The sequence below is a fragment of the Lepisma saccharinum genome, chromosome 11 (assembly GCF_977018435.1).
Source record: "Lepisma saccharinum chromosome 11, izLepSacc3.1, whole genome shotgun sequence".
Taxonomy (NCBI): domain Eukaryota; kingdom Metazoa; phylum Arthropoda; class Insecta; order Zygentoma; family Lepismatidae; genus Lepisma; species Lepisma saccharinum.
In genome coordinates, this window is record NC_139239.1 from 69689848 (window position 1) to 69712328 (window position 22481).

General features: G+C 35.7%; 1 protein-coding gene across 1 annotated transcript in view; it reads left to right on the forward strand.

The window, feature by feature from the left end:
* Positions 1-18958, forward strand: part of Efa6 (Exchange factor for Arf 6) — a 108012-nt gene extending 89054 nt beyond the window's left edge. Inside the window, exon 12 of the mRNA XM_083131366.1 lies at positions 14636-18958. Within this exon, the coding sequence (XP_082987492.1) occupies positions 14636-14651 (16 nt within the window). The 3' untranslated portion in view covers positions 14652-18958. The remainder of the gene's footprint in view (positions 1-14635) is intronic.
* Positions 18959-22481: the final 3523 nt, after the last annotated feature.

Genomic DNA, 22481 nt, shown 5'->3' on the forward strand with positions numbered 1-22481 from the left:
AGTAAAATGTATAGCAATTTTGGTATATACAATGCAGTACGTACACACGCGATACCCATATTATGATGATGTGCCCGACAGACCAGGCTCTGCATCACTCGAAACTGCTTTATTTTTTTGCCTTTTTGCCTGTCCGGATTAAGCAAAGTCTGGTTAAACGAGGTTTTACTGTATATGTTTGAGTCCAGAATGAAACCATTTCGTACCTACTGATTACTGGGAAAGTAGTGGACCAAAATTTCACATACTGACTAACCAAATACTGTACAATATATTGTCACAAGCTAATCCCCCAATATCGTGCTACGATGCCAGGTGTCCTGGGTTCGAATGCTAGCCTGGAAATTGGTGTTTATGAGTGTCCATTCATAAATTTCATCACTCACCCCAAACTTTGCGATGAGCCAAAATTGACAGAGAAACGAAGTAAAATAAACATTTTTTTTTTTCACTAAGTGTTTCCATGAATTATTATAGCATCTATCGAACGATCAGGCTACTGCGTCTATAGGCTATTCACAATGGTGAGGATGAGAACAATAACTAAATGGACTTTCTCTAGGTGCATTCACAAATGAATACCCATGCCAGGAATCAATCACACCTGGATGACGAGTCCAGTACTCAACTGAAGTATCAACAGACAATTCTGAATCGAAATGTGTATTAGGTTATCAGTAATTTTGCCAGTCTGATATTACTATAAATAGTTTGTAATTGAATGTTCTGTTCTGCCACTTTCAATGTCTGAATCCCAGCCTGGGCATGGATGTTCGTTGGAAGTGTCCATCAGTTTCATATATTCATCACTCCTCATCATCGTGAGTAGCTAAAACTGACATTTCATTGAACAGGTTTTGTGAAATACATTTTTATGTGCACTGTCTTTGTGTAAGCAAAATCTGTTGCAGTTATGCAGTTAATGCCACCAAACAAAGGTGATACCTTGTCATACATTTGCTATCTTATATCTTGCTGAACCTGTCGAGAGAAGATTGCCATTCTTAGGAACTTAATGAAAAACACAATCCAATTCCTATAACTTGCACCCTAAACAACCCTGCATTGTGTATGACCTCTTGGTTTTTACCATTTCTAGATTCCATTGCAGATAGTTTCCAGGTTCGAACACTGGTCAGGCCTGGATATTTCACTTGTTTGTTCTATTACTGATTATATTATCAGGAAAGCAATATTAAATAACCAAATTAGAAAAGTTAGAAATTTAGTTTTTACTATTATGTGGATCATTCGTAATGACATCATTTTTCCCCTGACTAAAATGTGGGTAAATTTGATACATTTACTGTAACCATGTCAATAACAGTTTCATACCAGCGTGCCCCTAAGAAAAAGAAGCTAAATCAACAGTTAAAATTATTGTTAAAGCAAAGTAGGATGTTACTGCTCATCATCACTACTACTACTACCGTGCGTTCATTTCGATCTTCAGCCGAGAGATCGGGAGAAGCGTGGCGGGAGGCGCTGACGGAGATGCCGACATTTGCAGCCTGTAATGCCCGCTTATTTTTATGGACATATGCAGACATTTATATAAATATTGAAAAACTAGCACTAACCTGTGTTATAACACTCAAAAGTTCTTCTGTAATTCATCCAAGTTCTGCCCTTATATACACAAATAAATACGCTTTAAAAATGATGTTAAGAGCCACAGATAATAAAACATTTTAATCATAGTTTTGACCAGTAACGTCCTGCTTAAGTTTATATCCTTGAAAGAGTTTTGTATCGATGGGGATCATTTGGAGGTTTCTAATGTGCAACACTGTATCAAGAATACGCTGCAGACGAAACCGTTAAGTCAATGGTGATACCTTGTTTTGGTATGGTTTTCGTGAGCTTCCTTGTAATCCGAAATCTCGGAGTTCGAGTTTTTTGTTCCTTCGCGACTAGATGAAGACAGAGCTGTGAATATAGTGGCGAGCAGATGTAAATCAAGAGCATGTTGATTTCGTACTGTGCGCAAGAGTGTTATTCTTGGTTACTTGCCGTTACTTGTTTGTGTTATTGCAGTGTGTATGTGTGTTGAGTCCGTAAGACGATTAGAATGCCAGCCGCAAGGTTCACGTTAGAACAAAGAATTTCTATGTATGACACTTACGTGAAAACAGACTCGTGTCGAGACGTGTGTAGGCAATTTGTACAGAAATTCCCAGGCGTTTAACCTCCACATAGAGTTACGGTTAGACATCTTAAATTACGAGAAACTGGATTGTTAAATTTTAAAACACCTAAGCAAAAACGACTGATTCTAACCGAAGCAAAACTCGATGAAATTGGTGCAGCGTTAGAACGTTCTCCAAACAAACCTGTAGGCCGTGTTTCACAAGAGATGGGCGTGTCAAAATCATCAGCACATACAGCCACTAAGCTACTAAATTTAAAACCGTACAGAGTTTATATAGTGCAAGAATTACTCCCCCCTGACAACGTAAGTAGAGTAAATTTCTATAATTGGGTTTTGCAGAATATTGTACAGAGCATTCCCTGACATTCGCTACGAGACTCGGAGGCAAGCGGCCCGGCATCAGTGCTTGTCTTTCCTCGTGAACGGGTCTGCGACAGTCGCATGCTACAGTCTGTTTTTTTTTCGCTCTCCCTGCCTTCGCTCTCTTTCCCTTTCTGTTGACGTTGCAGACTGACATCAGTATAATCCTCTCTCGGAAGTTGTATTGTGTCGTGTCCGTGTGTTGAAGATTGTGGCTTAATATGGCACCACAAAAGTTTACATTACAACAAAGGATTTATCTTGTCAAGTGTTACTTCGGAAAGAGGAATTGTGGAGAAGTGCGACGACGTTTTGCAACGAAATTTCCTGGTGTTCCCGTTCCACATAGGACCACTATATTAAACATCGTAAAAAAGTTTAGAGTAACAGGGCAGTTCTGAATAAAAGTGGCAAGAAAAATGGGGAAATCTAAAAAAATAAAGTATACAAAGACAATCCACACGCCATCCATGAGTTAAAAGAGAGTATTGTATGAGAGATTGGGAGAATTACAGTAGACAAACTTGCATGTGTAAATGCCAATTTCCTTCGGAGATGCCAGGAATGTGTTGCAGAAGAAGGACATCATTTTCAACACCTTCTGTAGTCAAGCTTAGTACACAATAAAAGCTGTAATTTTAATAGCCGACTCTAGCGACTGTCGCTGACCCTGTTCACCGGGAAAGACAAGCGCTGATGCCGGGTCGCGTGCCGCCGACTCTCGTAGCGAATGTCAGATAATGCTCTGAAATGATCCAAGACAACCCACGTTCAGGATGACCATGCATGGTATTGTTGATCCACAGTTAATAATTTTTTTGGATGAGGCATGGTTTCACTTGCGTGGTCATGTTTGTTCACAGAACAATAGATACTGGAGCACTGAAAATCCCCGAATAATACACGAAGTTCCGTTACATGATGCAAAAATTGGTGTGTGGTGTGCTGTAAGTGCAAAAAGAATAATAGGGCCTATATTTTTTGAAGACACAATAAATTCAGAGAGGTACCGCACACAAATACTCGCGCCGTTTTTTCATTTGTTATCAGATAATGAGAGACAATATGGTTATTTTCAACAAGATTCGGCCACAACCCATACCGCCGCTGATTCTTTGGATGCTATAAGGGAGGTGTTTGATGACAGAATAATTTCTAGAGGTTTATGGCCTTCACGTTCGCCAGATCTTACCGTATGTGACTATTATTTGTGGGGAATCTTAAAAAATAGAGTCTACCAAAATAACCCTCATAGCATCGACGAACTAAAATACAATATAAGGGCAGAACTTGGAAGAATTACAAAAGAAGAAGAACTTTTGCGTGTGAATCAAAATTTCATCAAACGATGCCAGGAATGTGTGAATCTAGGTGGACATCACTTTGAACAACTTTTGATGTGAAGAAGAAAGAGGATAACACAGGTTAGTGCTCATTTTGCAATATTTATATATATATGTCCATAAGAATAAGCGATCATTACTGGCTGCAAATGTCGGCATCTCCGTCAGGGCCACCCGCCACGCTTGTCTCGATCTCTCGGCTGAAGATCGAAATGGACGCACAGTACTTTGCGGAATAATGTGAAATTAGTTTTCACATACTCATACTTCACATGAGAATTGGTGAGCCTTCATGAGTTATAGTATTTTACTTGAGTGCAGGATTAGCTCTCTGCCATGCACACTGGGTAAATATTGCCCACAAGCAAAATTGCTTCTGAAGTCTTAATTGTAATACTTTTAAAGCATGTAAATAATAATATCTTCATTGATTTAATCAATTTTATTAAATTACCACTGGGTAAATATCGCCCACAAGCAAAATTGCTTCTGAAGTTTTAATTGTAATACTTTTAAAGCATGTAAATAATAATACGAGGTTTGGCTAAAAAAAAACCGGATTGATGTTGCTATTGGCAAACAACGAATGCGCGAAGGTTGAGCAATGCATGATTCTATACTACCATACCCTGCCTACAGAATGACTAATTGCCCTGGGTGCAGGCCTCTCAGTTTCGCTGTGGCACTTGGACAAAGCGGAACGTGCGTCTGTGCTCCGTCGGAAAAATGCTGAGTATTAAAATGGAACAGCATGTCAATATGAAGTTCCTTTACAAACTGGGGAAATCCGCAACAGAAGCGCACGACATGTTAAAATCTGTGTACGGGGATGAGTGTTTATCACGCACACAAGTGTTTGAGTGGTTTAAACGGTTTAAAGGAGGACAGGAAATGATCCAAGACAACCCACGTTCAGGATGACCATGCACGTCGAAAACTGAAACAAACATTCAAAAAGTGAGTGATGTGATTCGAAAAATCTTCGATTGACCATTAGAGCAGGTGCTGAAATCACAGGAATAGACAAAGAAAGTGTTCGACAAATTTTACACGAGAATTTGAACATGAGTAAAGTGTGTTCAAAACTCGTGCCAAGGAACCTGACATTGGAACAGAAGGAAGCTCGAGTGAACATTTGTACGGACACTTTGAAGAACATTGAAACAGACCCTACATTCTTAGAGAGAGTGATAACCTGTGATGAATCGTGGTTTTTCACGTACGACCCTGCCACAAAGCGCCAATCAATGCATTGGAAGACCCCGAGTTCGCCACGTCACAAGAAAGCTCGCATGAGCTAGTCCAAATTCAAAGCCATGATGATTGTCTTTTTCGACATTCGAGGCATTGTGTATGTTCATTGGGTACCCGAGGGTCAAACTGTAAACCAACATCATTACATTAATGTGCTGAAAACCCTTCGTGAGCGAGTAAGAAGACTACGACCTGATTTGTGGCAACGGAAGTCATGGATTCTGCACCAAGACAATGCTCCTGTCCATATGGCCCTGTCAGTGAAGACATTTTTGGCTAAATATGGCATCCCAGTGTTAGAACATCCGCCGTATTCACCGGACCTTGCTCCCTGTGACTTCTTTTTATTCCCCAGAGTGAAGTCCGCCCTAAAAGGAACCAGATTTGAGACAGTAGAAGCTGTGCAAAGAAAAGCAACGGATGTAATGAACATGATCGAAAATGACTGGCAACACTGCTTCCAGCAATGGAAAATTTGTATGGAGCAGTGTACAGATTGTGCAGGGGAGTATTTTTAAGGAGATAAAGTTCCTGTTGTACAGAATGCCGAATCATCTTCATTGATTAAATCAATTTTATTAAGTTTGAACATTTCTATTGTACATGGCTACTATAAATGATTCATTCGATTTCAAAACACTGTATTTTCCAAAGTATTGCACATAACTGTAAACTCACCAAGTTGGCAGCACAAGTGCGGTGCCTGTGCAAAATGGCGACAAACCGAGAAAAGAGTTTTTTTGTGTTGGAATATGCGAGATGTTCATCTGTTATTGCAGTTCAGCATGCATTCAAGGAGAGTACAGAAAAGAACCACCATGTAAAGACAGCATTTGTTTATGTACCCCCCCCCCCCCCCCCGCCAAGAACACTGGTAGAGCTCAGGGAACACAGCAATGCTTCTCTGATGACCATTGAGAGGGGATTGCTACAAAATGTATGGGCAAAACTCGACTACCGCTTGGATGTGTGTCATGTGGCCAGAGGAGCGCACATGGAATATTTGTAGAATGTGATGAAAACTTGGTGAGTTTACAGTTATTTTCATGTATCATTCATATCTGTATGTGCAATACTTTGGAAAATACAGTGTTTTGAAATTGAATGAATCATTTATAGTACCACTGTATTACGCAATTGATGAAAATGAAATAATATGTTGAGATACCGATCTGAAACATATGAGCTTGCATGGAGGTGAAATTTACCCAGGTAGTTTTTCAGCAGCCCTGCGAGCAGAGCTAATGAAGTCTCTCGACTGATTCAAGGTCCTGACAATCGTGAGAAAGGTGGCCTCAGGCAATCATTGGAAATGATCAAAAAATAAATTTCAAAGTCATCTGGGTAAATTTTTGCCCATATACGTGTTCTTACAGGTTAAAGGAAATTGTTGTTACAATTTAATGCATTCAGTTCAGCTGCTTACATAACACTTTTGTGCTAATTTGGAGGCAAGAGCATTGCAGATTTAATATTGTCATTAAGAGGAAGTCATGCTTTATTATTAGCACAGTCAATGCCAAAGGTGACCGTAAGCAAACTGTCCATCGCCATTCTATCTGTTTTCCATTGTGTAAGGTTCATGAATTGAAATAAAAAGCACCCATAAATAGAGTTCATCTGCTTCAGCAAGCACATAAGTCCATTTCTAATGTGGGATGTAGAATAGTAGACCAAATTTGCCTACTGTTATCTAGGCTACTGATTGTACTGTTCACAGGTTTGCTATGCATCTGGAAAATGGGGGAAATGTCAGGGAATTTGTCTTGTCGGGAAAATCAGGGAATTTTTCAGATTGTGTGGAATTTACGTGCATTTTTAAGTCTGTAAGAGAAAAAGTTGCAAAATGAACAAGCAGTTCACTTCCACATCTGGATTCGGTTCTTGTGATTCCACTCCCAAAAAAGATTCAGTTTAGAAACTTGTTTCTTTCATTCTTATGATTCTCAGTCTTGTGCAAAATTATGGTTCCTTCGAATTTCTGTAATAAATGTTATTTTATAATACTAGAGATTAGAAAGAATATCAAAGTAAAACTTGCAGTCCAGATATCTGATTGATAACTAAAGTACATTGACAATATGATCATAATTATCAGAAAGGTTGGTGAAGATGAGGTTATCATGTATTATTTTATAGATCTTAGTCTTGTTGTCATATCCTATAGAATTCCTACATTCAACAAAAATTTCTCCAGATGCTGTGTACTTATAAATGGAAGCAAAAAAGCAGCATTTTCTACAACACTATAAATCCGCCAGAAAATGAAAAATTTTGTATGGTTTATGAACTTTTTCTGTTGTTTTTATATTGTGGAGATCTGTTATGGTGAAATAATGTACCTCTGTTACCTTAGCCTGAAGCTAGATGCACATGAATGTAATACCCAATACATTTCTTGCCAATTGTAATTTTACATTTTACTCTTCGAATTTTCACGTGTTCTTGTATGTGTAGAATGAAATTTGCTAAAAAGAAAAGTTGTGAAAGTAAATATTCATAATAATTAATGGATTATACGAGGCATATTCGGAAAGTAAGTACCGAAAGGGTGTAAAAAATAAAGTAAAATAGTTTTGTACCTTCTTTATTTGCATTGCATTCTACAGACCTTAAACTACTTTTCTACGTAGTTTCAACCATTTTTCAAGCATTTGTAATAGCGTGGCACTAGTTTTTGTAGCCCATCATCATAGAATGTTTCCGCATGTGATGAAAGCCATCCATGCACTCCTGCTTCGACGTCATCATCCTCGTCGAAACGCTGACCATAATTTTCGATATTCCAGGCGATCTGTCACAGTTTCGTAGAGGACTGTTCTTGAAATTTGAGGAAATTCCATGGAAAGCGACGATATTGAGAAGCGTCTGTTTTCACAAATTTCCACGTCGACTGCACGCACCAAATTGTCGGTCGCAGCAGATGGCTGACTGCTCCTTGGCTCATCGTGAACTGTCTCACCACCTTCTTTAAACATCAAAAATAAAGACCTCACACAGTTGAAGGTGGATGTCTACCGGTTTCACGTTTCTTGCATTGAGAAAACGAATCACAGACCGGACTTCACAGTCGGCGGGCCGATTGATTTTCTTGAACATTTTAAACCTTCAGAGACCTACGAAGAAAAAGCCTGACCTGCTCCCATGAGTGCCTGTTGCTTATTAACGGATGAAGGACGTCAGCGAGAACTCACACAGTCGCGACTGCAGCGCTACAGCGGCAATATTTGCAAACGGTACTTACTTTATGAATACGCCTCGTATATTTGATTGAAAAACACAAGGTTCAATCAAAATCAACAATCTTGATGATAAAGATGTCTGGAAAAATTTAATTTTTGGACTGGAAAACCTAGAAATGTCAGGGAATATCATAATCAAAAAATCATAGCAACCCTGCTAGACTAGGAAATTCACTACATGGTGAATGTTGCTGCACGGTGCACTTGAACCAGCAATTCTTACCCCTTTGCCATGTATGATAATAGTACATTTATGCCTATTCGGAAAGTAAGTACCGAAAGGGTGTAAAAAATAAAGTAAAATAGTTTTGTACCTTCTTTATTTGCATTGCATTCTACAGACCTTAAACTACTTTTCTACGTAGTTTCGACCATTGATCACGACTATAAATGCACAAATAAGTACCATAATTAAATCAATTATTGCTTTTAAATATAAGTGACGAAGTCATTTGATATCAATGGCATTTCAAGACTGAAGACTTGATAGTTTCCTCAGAATCTGAGAAACTAAGAGAATACCTTACTTATGAATCACTTTGTGTTACTAAACATTGATATTTCTCAAATAATAGCAGCTGTTCTTCAATGTTTCAGATGGCACAAGAGATCAGAATTCTTGGAAGAACTCTTTGTATGAGGTAATAAAGTTTTTTTTTCAAAAAGATCTTTCAAGGTAAAATAATGAATGCTTTAGTGATCCATCCACACTTCGCAAGTAACTTACATGACAAGAAAGTGACTTAGCACCTATGGGATACTTTTTTCAAATTGCTTGAGCACAGAGTTATTTTATAAATTTAGTGTTGTTTATTTACTCTTGCTTTTTCTTAGAACTGCATAAAAATGGAAGTATCATAAATGTCAGAAGATTTCTCCCACAAATTTAATTTCATATGGGCAAAAATTTTATTTTGGAAAGATTTTCCAAGAGCTTAATTGCTTGATTATTGAATATTGGGGACAATATTAGGCATCTTATCTGAGGTTTTGAAGTGAAATTATTGATCTGCCTAACTAATCAAATTGTCTTATTCATCAACAATTGTCATTATTGTAAACACACCAGTAATGGAGCATTCAATGTACACAAAAATTTCTTCTCGAAGTCTATAATGCATTTTGAGAATTGGAATTGTTGGCATTTTTTTTGTAGAAAGGTTGAACCTTTGGGAGGTGTGATCAGCAATATGCTCTGGCTGCCTTTACCCCTCCCAGCATTGCCCCCAGCTAACCTTTTATTAGAGCCCCAGAGTTGCTTCATGCAGGGACAAGATCACCTACTAATGGAATCAAATTCGGGTCTACAGCATGGCAGCCAGACACCCTACCCACTGGACCACCTCATCTTCGGGAACCTTCATAATATCAGTTGAGAAGATGCCTCTTTTTTTTTGTTTGTGTCAGCCAGCAAATTTGAACAGGTACATGTTGTGACTTCATTCTAAATAATGCAACAAATTATTAATAAATAATAAAATGTCTTTAGTTTCATGTCACTATTCTGTGGTGTATTTCATGACCACTTTCTGTATTTAAAATTATTGGAAAATGAAAAATTCCCTTGCATTCACCACTATTTAATAATTTATGGCAATAAAAAACCTGTGGCTCTACAGCCCGTAAGGGCCTTGGCCTATTTCCCGACTGCCAGTCCACCTCCTACAATCCTACCTAGAGGTGTGGAGTTCTTCAACCGGTAATGGGGTCAGCATGTCAAATCCCTGGCCATTAATAGGACATTTTTATGACCGGGTTATGCTACTCACTCGTAGCTCCCCAATTTCCTCACGATGGTGGGTTGTCACCGGTCCTATACACAGGCTGAAAACCTGGAGACTGAACCCAGGCAGACTCAAACCCATGCCATCCCACAGTCGGAGCCCAAAGCACAGCACCTTTGACCGCACAGCCATGGAGGAGGACAATTTATGACAGTATCTATGTATAAATTCCAATCCATCTGGTATAAAAGAATGAAATTAGACAAAAATGTAGCCAAGAATCATCACCCACAAATTTAATGTTTGGTAATCATAATTTATGTTTTCTCCACGTTAAATTTTACAAAACTAATTACATTTTGTAATCAATAAGTTTCAAAATAAAATATCGTTGCATTGAAATTTGTTGAAATGCACAGCTAAACTGAACTCTGTGGCATAACGACCCTATTGATGGGCAAAATGTAACTAATGAAGGGGGATGCATGGTTAGTGATAGATTCCCATTGCTTTCTAGACTCCTATGTAATTTCCCAAATGCCCTTGTCGTGCCAGATCAGCACCAAAAGAAAATGTTGGGCTCCCACTGGAGATTGAACCTGCACTATTTATAAGATCAACCATTTGGCTGCATGGCAAATGCAACATCTAGCAATATTATAAACACATTTGAATTCTTAACCCTTAGAATGAGCAGGCTGGTTCTACAGAACTCAGGTGGCAGTAGTTCTCTAAATCTCTAATAGAGTTCTGAACATACTGTACTGTTGCTTTCAGTTCCTTCTGGCTACATCCTGTAGGGGTACAATTCTTTTCTCCAGGTAAGTGGATTACAAGGCGAAGATGAAAGAGAGAAGAAAATGTGTAATGAGATTGAATGTGACTTCCCTTCACCAATGAAAGCTGCAAAATGAGCGAGGAAAGTCCATTTGTTCATATTTCAGTCTTGTAAACGGGTACTATGAAATGCACTCAGACATACAATTATTTAATATACTTGGATGCCAATTACATATAGGCAAACAGGACTGGACCTACAGTTTAAAGTGGGATTTGAACCCTATTTGTCTCCACCCGGATATCAAACCTGGGACCCGTTGGTTACAAGTCAACAATATTACCACTATGCCATCAGAGGAGGGGGCAGTGATCCAAGACGAATTAGAATTTATAGGTTTGGAATTAAAATTACACAACTTTTACACTATGCACTGCTGTGTGTTACGTAACATTGAATAAGGTATTATGGTGTAGCATTAAAATGAAGGGGGATAATTCATAATAATACCAACAAATTTGTTTAAACAAACTGATTCAAAGTGGCAATAAATTACAGATTTCTTCAAAGGATTTTTGTTAATTTTTTTCTATTGATAATGTCATTTGCATACTCATATAATTGTCTTACATTTGTGTTTTAATTTTACTGTGTACATGCATGACTGGGCTCTTAAAAGGGAATTTGTTCCTTATTTTAGTATGATGTAATTTATATACAACTTTATGAATTAGAGGGCTAATTTTTTTGGTCCATACATTTATAAGCTGTACAAAAATATCTGTGCCCTTAAAACAAAGTGAACCCCACTATCACAACTCCTCTGGAATTTCACTCCCTGCAAATAAGTCACAAAAAGTTTGGCAGCATTCACCTGATGGTGGTAGCGTAATACAGTTGGCTTTTAATTAAGTGGTCTAATGTTTTATCCTTGGTGGAGGCACATTGGCCAGTCGTTTGGATCTCACTTTAAACTGTAGATCCAGTCCCAGTTAGCAGCCCATGTGAGTATAAAATGGACTTGAGACAAACTTTGACTTAGAACCATTTACATTTTGAGATCTCCAGAAGACTAAAAAAACATTTTTTTCTTTCAAAATGTATTTTGCAAATAAGAAAAGTCTTTGTAATACCATAAAATTTTTAGACTTGAAGTATGGAAAGTTGAATAAGGCACAATCTGTACTTGTGCTAAATTTTGTCTTGCCCATTCCATAACAGTAGCTCAATTAATCATGTCTCGCTCAAAAGAAAAATCATTTGCATGACAGCCCTTAAGGGGATATTGCACCAAGTAGTTTACTTTTGAATAGGTTTAGTGTCGCCGCATAAATAATTTTAATATCTTAGTTTCTTCTGTAGTGCCTGTAGTAAAATTCAGACCTCGGTGAAGTATTCCTTTCACGTGCCATTACAATTAGAGGCAGATTGGGACACTGGGCAAAAATCCCAATGCACCCCCTGATCCTTCACTTCGGAAAGCTTTATACACTAGGCATCCTTACCATAAGAACAGCTTAGTTCATACAGTTGTCCCAACAACATTAAGTCAATTGAAGATTTATAGTTACAGACATTCCTTCTTGCCACTGGTCCACCCTTGAATGACAATTTCTACATGTTCTAAACATGTCAATTTTGCATTCATAGATGGTAGCATGTAAAAATTAATATTTGATGGGTGTTTTGCATCGTTTGAAGACCTGAGAAAATATTAACTTTTGATGAATATGCAAATAGGAATTTAGATGCAGTCTACCTGATAGCCTAGTGGATAATGCTACTACCTCCTTGATCAAGGAATCGAGGGTTCGATCTTCAATAGAGGAAACTAAAGATCCAGTCAAGATCAGCCTAAGTATAGAGTGGACTTAAAACAAGCCTTACTGTGTACATTTAACTGCTCCAAACAAACATTTTCTTTGTCATTTTATCAGCAGTGTTGAGGAATAGACTTTTTCAATCAAACGTTTGTAATGCACTTTGCACTTTAACCGCTGTGAATATATTATGCCAATCCACACCTGTGTGTTGATTAGACTAACTCTTTTAAGGGGTATTTAAATTTCGCTTACCTATTGGTGTTTCCAGTCTAGCTCCAGCAACGATGTTGTCATGTTCGATGGTGCCAGCTGCAATTTTAGAAACAAATGTGCATTCGCTAAAAAGAAAGGGAAGATGCCATTGTCATGAGAGGCCCTTGTAATAATTAGGACAAAGTACATTTATTAAAATGAAATTCCATGTGTGAAATATGTACATTTTGACTAGATATTCATGATCCCACACCACACCCTTTCTGGATGCTCCGTGTGTGTGATAAATTTTGAATTATATGTTTATGCTACCAGGTGGATTGAAATGAGAGGAATGAATAGTGATTGTGCTGAATTGTTAAAATAACAGTCCCAAATATCCATTTGTTGTTTGGGGTTGAAAGTGTTTCCATGTTATGCCACATCAAATAATAATAATAAAAAAATTTTATTGTCATTAGGCCAAGTACAGCAATAGACAAAGTCAATAGTTAAGATATGCACATAATAGTGTGAAACCTATAGGCTATGCAAAGCCAATTAAATTATGTACCAAAACTAGATCATATATCTACTAGACATTCAAAAAACTCATTAATATCATAAAATGGGTGTAAAACTAACCAGTTGTACAATTTGTTTTTAAAACCCTGTAACAATTCATTATGCAAGTAGAATGAAATTTTGTTGAAAAGTTTTTGACCAATTACTTCATAACTATTTAATGACTTAGACAATCTATGATGAGATAAATAAAGTTCTCTGTTATGCCTTGTATTGTAATTATGTACATTTTGTTTATATTTCAATTCAGGCAACCTATTTTTAGTATAAATCAAAACAGATTAAATATATAAATTTATTACAGTCATTATTTTGTAATGAATAAACAAAGGTTTACAATGTTCTTTATAGGAAGAACCTGAAATTTCCCTGATGGCTTTCTTTTGCAGTAGCAAAACATTGACCTGACAGGAATTCTCCCAAAGGATTATTCCATAAAGTATAATGCTTTGAAAAAATGAAAAATAAGAAGTTCTAATTTAGTCAACAGGTACACAATTTTTTAAACGCCGTAGCAAATAAATAACTCTAGACAACTTACTACTAATATATTTAATATGCGGTTCCCACGTTAATTTATCAATTTGTATTCCTAAAAAACTTAACATTAATGTTGTCATCTAAAGGTGGCTTATCTCTTAAACTAAAGATTAATTGCTGTGTTTTATTTTGATTTAATTAAAAGCCATTTGCTCTAAACCAATATGATGGTTCTGATATTGTCTTCTACCATAGTTCCAAGATCGATATGATCTTTGCTAGTGTTGAAAAAAGTTATATCATCTGCATATAATGTATGTGTTTTAACATATGATGGCAGATCATTTATCATTATAAGGAACAAAAAGGGGCCAAGAACAGATCATTGTGGGATTCCAATCTTAACCAAACAATTTTGTCTATGGAGGCAATCATTCCATATCATTATAAATAGCCATTCTGAATTCTATGGTTTATCTATCTATAGCATGGTGTACCAAGTCAACTGTAACACATTATTTTTATTATTTCTGCTGCTATTTATTATTTTGCATGCTACAAACATTTTCTCTGAAAGGTTATGACTTTATTTTGTTCTGCATTGTGATACCGTTCCAAAGATGTAAATATAATAATGAGTTGTGAGCACCTTTCTAATTTGACTGCATTTGTGCATAATTGCATGTTTTGTTTTCTTTTCAGAAAGAAGAAAAAGTAATGTAAATTGTGAGATTCCAGTGAAAGAAGTAGAAAACACTGTTGACATTTGTCTGCAAAGGAAGAATTGTGATGCATGAGATTAGCCTCTTATATAAGAATAACAGGCATCATAGTTGGTATTTATGTGTATTTATTTTGTATATTTGTTATTTACTGTAAATATTTCACAAACAAGAGTGTCAAAACTATCGAAGAGATTGCCATTTAAGATTGATTAGAGTTTGATAAATATTTTTGTTATTTTTTTTTCCAGATTTTTACTTATAAATAGAACCATGACCAAGTTATGTTTGTATCTTTAACCAGGGTCTTCACTATCTTATTGATATGAACAAAATGCTTGATATTCTTCAAAAGTTATAGTTATGATAAAGTTATCATAATGAAGCACATAAAAAAACTCTCAATGTTGAGCTCTTACTTTTCTTACTGATAAATTGTTTTTTTCACAATAAATCTTGATACAATTTACTGTGCCATATTAAAATTCTTGCATGTGGCTAAATCACTTATATCCATATGAAGCAAACTTTAGCATTTTAATTATTCCATTTCTGTACACAGTATTACAATGTATTTTTCCACATAGTACAACACACATGTTGTATTGCATTTAACTGTATGATTGTTACTACTGAGGTTAATCTGCAATGTTGTGTTGCTGCTTTTAAGAAATACAGGTGAAATTAATGCATAATACATTATTATTCACTGTGTATCTGTAAACAACACCATGATTATTTTATAACAGGTAGCATTTCACAAATTTCAGATCCAGTGAAGTTGGGGGTGGGGGACTTGTATTGTGGATTACATATTTTGTTAAATCAAACATCAGCAAGCTATGTAATCCTCAATAAAAGCTCTTTTTATATATACATCCAACTCCATTGGGTCTGATAATACAAACAATGTTACATGTTATAAAATTACCAATGTGTTATTTACAAACATGTGAGGGATATTTTTTAAGTAAGGTCTGTTTTGCCAAAAACAAACTGCACTGCCGAAATTTTAGTGAAAATTTTGTTTTGTATCAGATTCTACATGTCTTGATCTATTTTTCTACATAGTTTCCGTGGTTATTTAAGCATTTGTCATAACGTCCGATGAGGTCATAGAAGTCGGCCACCTGCGAGGCAAGCCTTTCACTTCTTCATCGCTGGCGAAACCCTTGCTGCCGAGGAACTTCCAATGCCAACATGTAGATTGTGAATTATCTGTTTTCTTAGATTTTGGTGTCTACCTCAGGCACCAAATTGTCGCTGATAACAGATGGCCGAACTGAGCATGGTTTATTATGCATATTCTCCCGCCCATCCTTGAACATTCTCACTCATTGCTTTGAGGTCATAAACTTCTCAAATCTGGCGATGAATTTCTGCTGCAGCAAAGAACTGGATCAGTGACTGTATCTTACTGTCGGCAGGCTGCCCGATCTTCTTAAACTTTGCAATCACACAGTATGAAGTGCACACACTGACAATGTGGCTTCAAATGGTCTGCTTCTGTGAAAGGATGCTGGGAGTCCATGTGCATGGACAGTACTACGTCTGAAAGAGATATAACAAGTTATTGGTAAACAGACCTTATTTGAAAAATACACCTTGTATAATGAATAATTACATATTTTGCAGTACAAGACAAAATACGATGTATTGTGTCAAAATTATGCGTTATACTTTGTTAATACTCAAAGCAATGAAAATAATGAGTACATAATGGGAAATTACCACAACGTACATTTACATTGGTTTACGCTTTCAATAAGTTCAGCAGCTATTTTAATAACATCTCATTATTTGCATCCTATCTTGAAATGCTTGTGTTGCTCACATGTTATTCCTTGAAAGAAAGTAGTCTGTCTTCTCCCATCTCACCTAAAGATATTTAATACCTTAAGTGGAAAGATGGGTGCAAGTTGTTTGTATACCAGTTTGCGTGAACTGTTGTGTGTTGAACATGTTTTTGTATGAAAATGATATATATATATGTACATAAAAATAATTGCATGTATAGAAGTGCCCAGAATGTATTACATGTATTCTAAGCAATTCCCATGTGTGTGTATAGTATTTGTTTAATCTTGCATTAAGTAATTTATGACAGTAAAGATGGCCAATAGTACATGCACTGAATTGGTTTCAAGCATAATAATAGACAATCTTTATTTATACAATTGGATATAACATATTTTTCAAAAGTGATCCAAGTTCTACCTTTCTAATGCTGCAATCTGTTTCTAAGTGCCTTAAAGTTGACAATCACTTGTTAGTTGTATTTCACATGTTTTAACTTCCAATATGTGCATTCAAGGTACACAATGATTTTGGTTTTGTATTATAGTGACTTTTAAAATTTGCAGCAAACTGCAGTCATTACATACTTAAAGTATAAAATAAGTTTCAAAATTTATTGAGTTTTGAATATTTATTTGTACTTGTAATTATATTGGCATGAGAAGTTATGAAGTTGTTAATTTTCTCAATAATTCGAAATAATTTGTTGTAGTGAGACTTATAGTGATAATATTCATAAGTTTTTAAAGCTTATTTATGTTATAAAATGCACAGGATAAACCATCAGGCATAGTGCATCCAGGAATTTTTTGTTGGGAGGGGAGGGTCAAATATTTAAAAATAAACACACATTTGAAATACAATTATGGGTAATAAAATGGAGCAAATTAATTGTAGTGCACCAATTGTTTCAACAAAACATTACTCCAAAATAAAGGAAGGGGGTGGGGGCATCTGGCCCACATAAACCTCATTTAGTGCCCACTTTACTCTACTAAATTGTTTTAGTACCTACATCTGCCAATCTGGTGCTGACCTGTAATATGTTTTCAACTGTGCAGTTATTTCCATTCTTGGATTTTTTTTCTTTCTTTCTGCAAATTGCTTTTCTTAATTTTGCTCTCCACCTGAGATGGCTTGAAGAAGCAACTAAAACTCTGTGTGTGGGGAGAGGGGGGGAAGGAGGAATTTGAAAGCTAGTTCAAAATATTTACAACTGCAACAATATTGGTAAGCAGTTTTTCAGATTCAGGACAAGGAAGGAGTATATGCGTATGTAGTATTTATCTGCACCTGTATTTTGAAGTTCCAGATCTGTGGAGCTAAAAAAATATAGAAAGAGTAATGTCAACCAAAATAGTCTAAATTGAAATTGCTGTTTGTGTGTGTTAATTTGTTTAAAGATTTTTCACTTGTTTCTTATCTTAAATGCCCACTGAGTTATTTTTTTAAAAAGCGATGCTTTCAAATGGACATAAAGAGTGATTGTGAATTCTGAAAAAGTATCGTCTTCAATCCAAAATTCTGTCTTTAGCTTTTATTTTTATTTTTTTTGTGTAGGGAGTAACTTTCAAAACTGGAATTATAGTCTTTGATGACACTTTTATTTTTCCAGTGTTTATAATAAATGGAAATTGAAATCGTTAAAAATAAAAAATAAATGAAAATCTAAGGAAATGTGAGATTTCGTAAAATATTTTTCAAAGAGAAATTTTACTCTAGCAATATTTGCTTTTTCATAAACTATAACTGGAATAGAAAATTGTTGTGAAATATGTTTGGTGTTTTATTCCCCTTCTTGATTATAAGAACTATAGGGTGTTATTTTTACTTGCGTAGACCTATCATTTGTATAATACTCAATAGACTTTGAAGTTCCTGTACTTTAATAAAGGTTCTTTGCTTACCTTTGCTTAAAGTCATGTAGACTTTTTTAAAGTATGTAATTTGTGGTTTCGGTTTTACACCAAATATGTGTGACAAATGTATATTATTTTGTGTGGGATTTCTGTATAAATGTGTATAATTTTTATATTGATTTTAAACAGAGTGAATTAGTTTTTTTTTGTTTGATACTGTGGTTTCATTTGAGATCTGTAGACTGTATAACTTTTGTATATTTACAAAGACATGAATTTCTTCATAATGCATGAAATGTAATGCTTAATTTTTGCCAGTTATGCATTGTGTAGTAATAAGAATGTTAATGGTGTAATGTATCAGTTTTTTTTATAAGTAAAGCTGATTGAATGTCTTTTTAGCTTGCTACATCACTATCTTTCAATTGATAGAAAGAATGAAGTTAATTTAATTTGTGTACTTGCAATTCTGATTTACCAAAGCATATTCTTCCCTTCTGTCAATTTGTACCTAATGCTAGATTATCTTAAAACATGAATTGCCAGTTAATTTATCACAGTTGTACAACCCCATAAATACTCTTTTTAAAACAGTTTTTAATTGGTTATACGTATATCAGGTAAAAATACCTGTAATATGTATTAATAAAGTGAGATTTAAATAAAACAAATGTTGTTTTTAATTTTAGGTTAGTGTGACTTGTTGTCGTGACCGGACCTACAGTTTGAAGTGGGATGTGCACTGTGCCTCCACTGGGCATCGAACCCAGCACCCTTGATTACAAGGCAAGAAAGTTGGTGTATGCAATTAAATATAAATTTGTAGCAAGTGTTATCTTGCCAAACTCCAGAAACTTCTGTTTATATTAAAGCAACCTTTAAAAACTAAAATCCTGAAATGCACAATCAAATAGGAAATACAATTGCTGATTTGTAAAAAAATATATATTATTTTTGAAGTGAAGTTTTGCAAACAGTCATAGAAAGTGACTTATTGAAAAAAGTATATTGCCTAAGTTTTCTTCACCTGCTTGGCACCAGTAATGTAGCTGAGAACAACTTAGGGGGAGGTATTATCTGCAGTGTGTTTCGAAAGTAACGCAACATTAGGGAGTAAAATACTTGTATGACAACTGAAAATGTCCACCATTATCCATTTCATGCAACTCTGTTTGTGTGTACCTCATTCTTTCGATAGACTTCAATTTTTCTCTTTGTCTTTCTATATCGCTTTCAACCAAATCACTGCAAATATAAAATATCGTTATGTAAGAAGATATGATATTCATAAAATATATTTTTAATAACTTTTTCTCATATTCTTTCCAAATCTAGCTTCATTTGTTTCAGCAAGAAGCTTTCCAGATTTCGGCCCCGATGGCCAGTCTAATGAACGCTGGTGAACTCTGGAAAACACTGAAAGTAACCACAAGGTAAGGACGTTCTGCAACTACTCGTTTTTTTAGGTGTATTTGGAACTTATCGCCGAGTTAAGGCAGTCTCTGTCGTTGTGTCCGATTAGTAGTGGTCCTCTTCATTCTTCTTATTTCCATGTGGAATAAGAACATGCACACGAAATCATTGCACTGCACTTTTTTACTTCAAATGGGTATTTCCATTAAAATTTATTTACAATATTTTCAGAAACTATACCACAGAAAAATACCCCCATGTGTTCTCGCATTTCTGTGCATTCAATTTAAGGCAAAGACAAAACTTCCAAAGTTGTGAGATCAGTGGTGAGCTCAAAACATGATCTGTTATGTTTAAGCAAAGTGAGGACATAGCACTGAAGGGCCCTTGTGAGACTGTCATGTTCAAAATTAATATTATTTATGTTATTGATGTTGTTTTTAACTTATGCATGTTTGTTTTATATATATATATATATATTGTTATAATCATCTTATCATGCTTTATAAAATACAAGAAATCAAATTGCTGTAACCATAGCAATGAGAAATAATAAGTACTAAAAATGGTGATGGAAGTAGTGAGATTTTCTGTGCATGTATTGCATTTATTTTAAATATAACGGTTATCGTTAATTATGCAAATTTATTTGCATTGATAATTGTTCTGCAAGTTTAAGTGCAGCGACGGTTATCAAGAGTGACGACCCAGAAGCCAGGATTGTTCAAAAAGTGTGCAATCTTCTGACAGTGGTAAGAATGTCTGTTGTAATGGAACAGAATTTTTGTCATATGCTAAAGTAAGACTTACGTCACAATCTTCAGTGTGCTTGTATTACGTAACTTCTTACGTGAATCGTCATATGTGTGAAGATCACAATGGCTGATAAGTTAAAACATAGTAAATCTAAATCGTCGCGTAAAGAAATAAACATTTAGGCTAATAAAATGACTACTTACTTTGATGCTGGTAATCCCGTAGTCGCTTCCAGTAATGCGAATACTACAGAACATGATGTTTGTTCTACAAAACCTGATAAATTATCTTGTTGTAATGATCCTGACAATGATTTGAGGTATGTTCGCTGGACTAATACGTGTTCAGATAATCCTATCTTGGGTATACCCTCCTTTACATCTTTATTGTGCTCGCCCCACCTAATTTGCATACTCCTCCCGGTCTGTCCCACGTATTCCTTTCCGCATTCACATACTATCCTGTACACTCCCTTTTGCTCTTCAGGGTTGTCGTGCCTATCTCCCCTCCCTTTCTAACACGATAAAGATGTAAAGGAGGGTATACCCAAGACAGGATTATCTGAACACGTATCTGATCGCCAAAAGAGAAGTCATTAGGAAGATTAACAATAAATTGGACAGGAATGTGTATGAGGCAGCCTATATATGCACGGATAATAGGAATAAACTCAATAGGGATGATGGGAATTTGGAAGATGGCTGGATAAACTTTTTTAAAAAATGGGATAAAGCCGCCAGGAGTAGAGACGAGATGGGCTTCCATGTTACCCCTGAGGTTAGGAAAGCCGTCGAGGTGGAAATTGAATTCTCCTTGGATTGGTGACTCACGAGCCCCGGTTGAGGATAGACGGGGGGGGGGTATGAGCTGACACCGTGGATTCGCCTACCCCGAGCACCGATCGGCAGTTTGCCGTCATCAGCTTTGAATGTTCTTTTGTTTTTTTTAGAGTATTGTGAGGTTTTAGTATGTGTATTTTAAATTCTTTTTTTAGAAAGTGTCTTTCCTATACCATTTTAACCTAAATCCTCAACTATCACTTTCTCGACGAGGCACCATGTCAGGTGTCTGAAAACATCGTTTGAACCTGAAGAAGGAGGTAGTATAACCTTTGAAACGTAGTTTGATGAATCTCATGCTCACACATGTAAGTTACTGATTTTTAATCTTTTAACCTTTAGTTTGTATTTAATTGTGAGCAATCAGCACGTTACCAGTATGTATGATCCTTTTAGTTTGACAGCTTATCTAGAAACTCTTAACCCGAATTTTGGTGATTTGTTAAGTACTGTTAAGAGTATTCAATTGCTTATGGTCACTTCTAATGAAGACCGCAAGACGAAACTAGAACAGTCTAATTCTGAAATGAAATTGCACTTAGAACAGTCTATGAAATCACAGTTAGAACAGTCTAATGCTGAAATGAAATCTCAGTTAGAAAATTCTATGAAATCACAGTTAAACAGTCTAATGCTGAAATGAAATCTGTTAGAAAATTCTATGAAATCACAGTTAGAACAGTCTAATGCTGAAATGAAATCTGTTAGAAAATTCTATGAAACCACAGTTAGAACAGTCTAATGAAGAACTAAAAACCCGAATGGATCTTGCTAACCAAGATATGAAATTACAGTTACAGCAATCTAATCAAGAATTTGCAGAGTTTAATGAGAATATTAAGTCTCAGTTTGAACAATTGGAATTGGATATTTATAGTAACCTAACTTCAAAATTTGAATTGGTTCATCAAGAAATTAATACTGTAAATCAAAGATTAGACAACTTGACTTCCGATGTTAAAACACAACTTGATTCAATAGCTTCTGAATGTGTCAATAGAAGTGAACATTTGGGAAGTATTTTAAATAGCAATATTTCTCAAATCCGAACAGAACAAGACGTTGAAGGGCAACAAATTTTAATAAATAAAGATTTGAGTAGTGAATACGATAAATCTATTACAGTATGTTCATCCAAAATAACTGATATTAATAATAGATT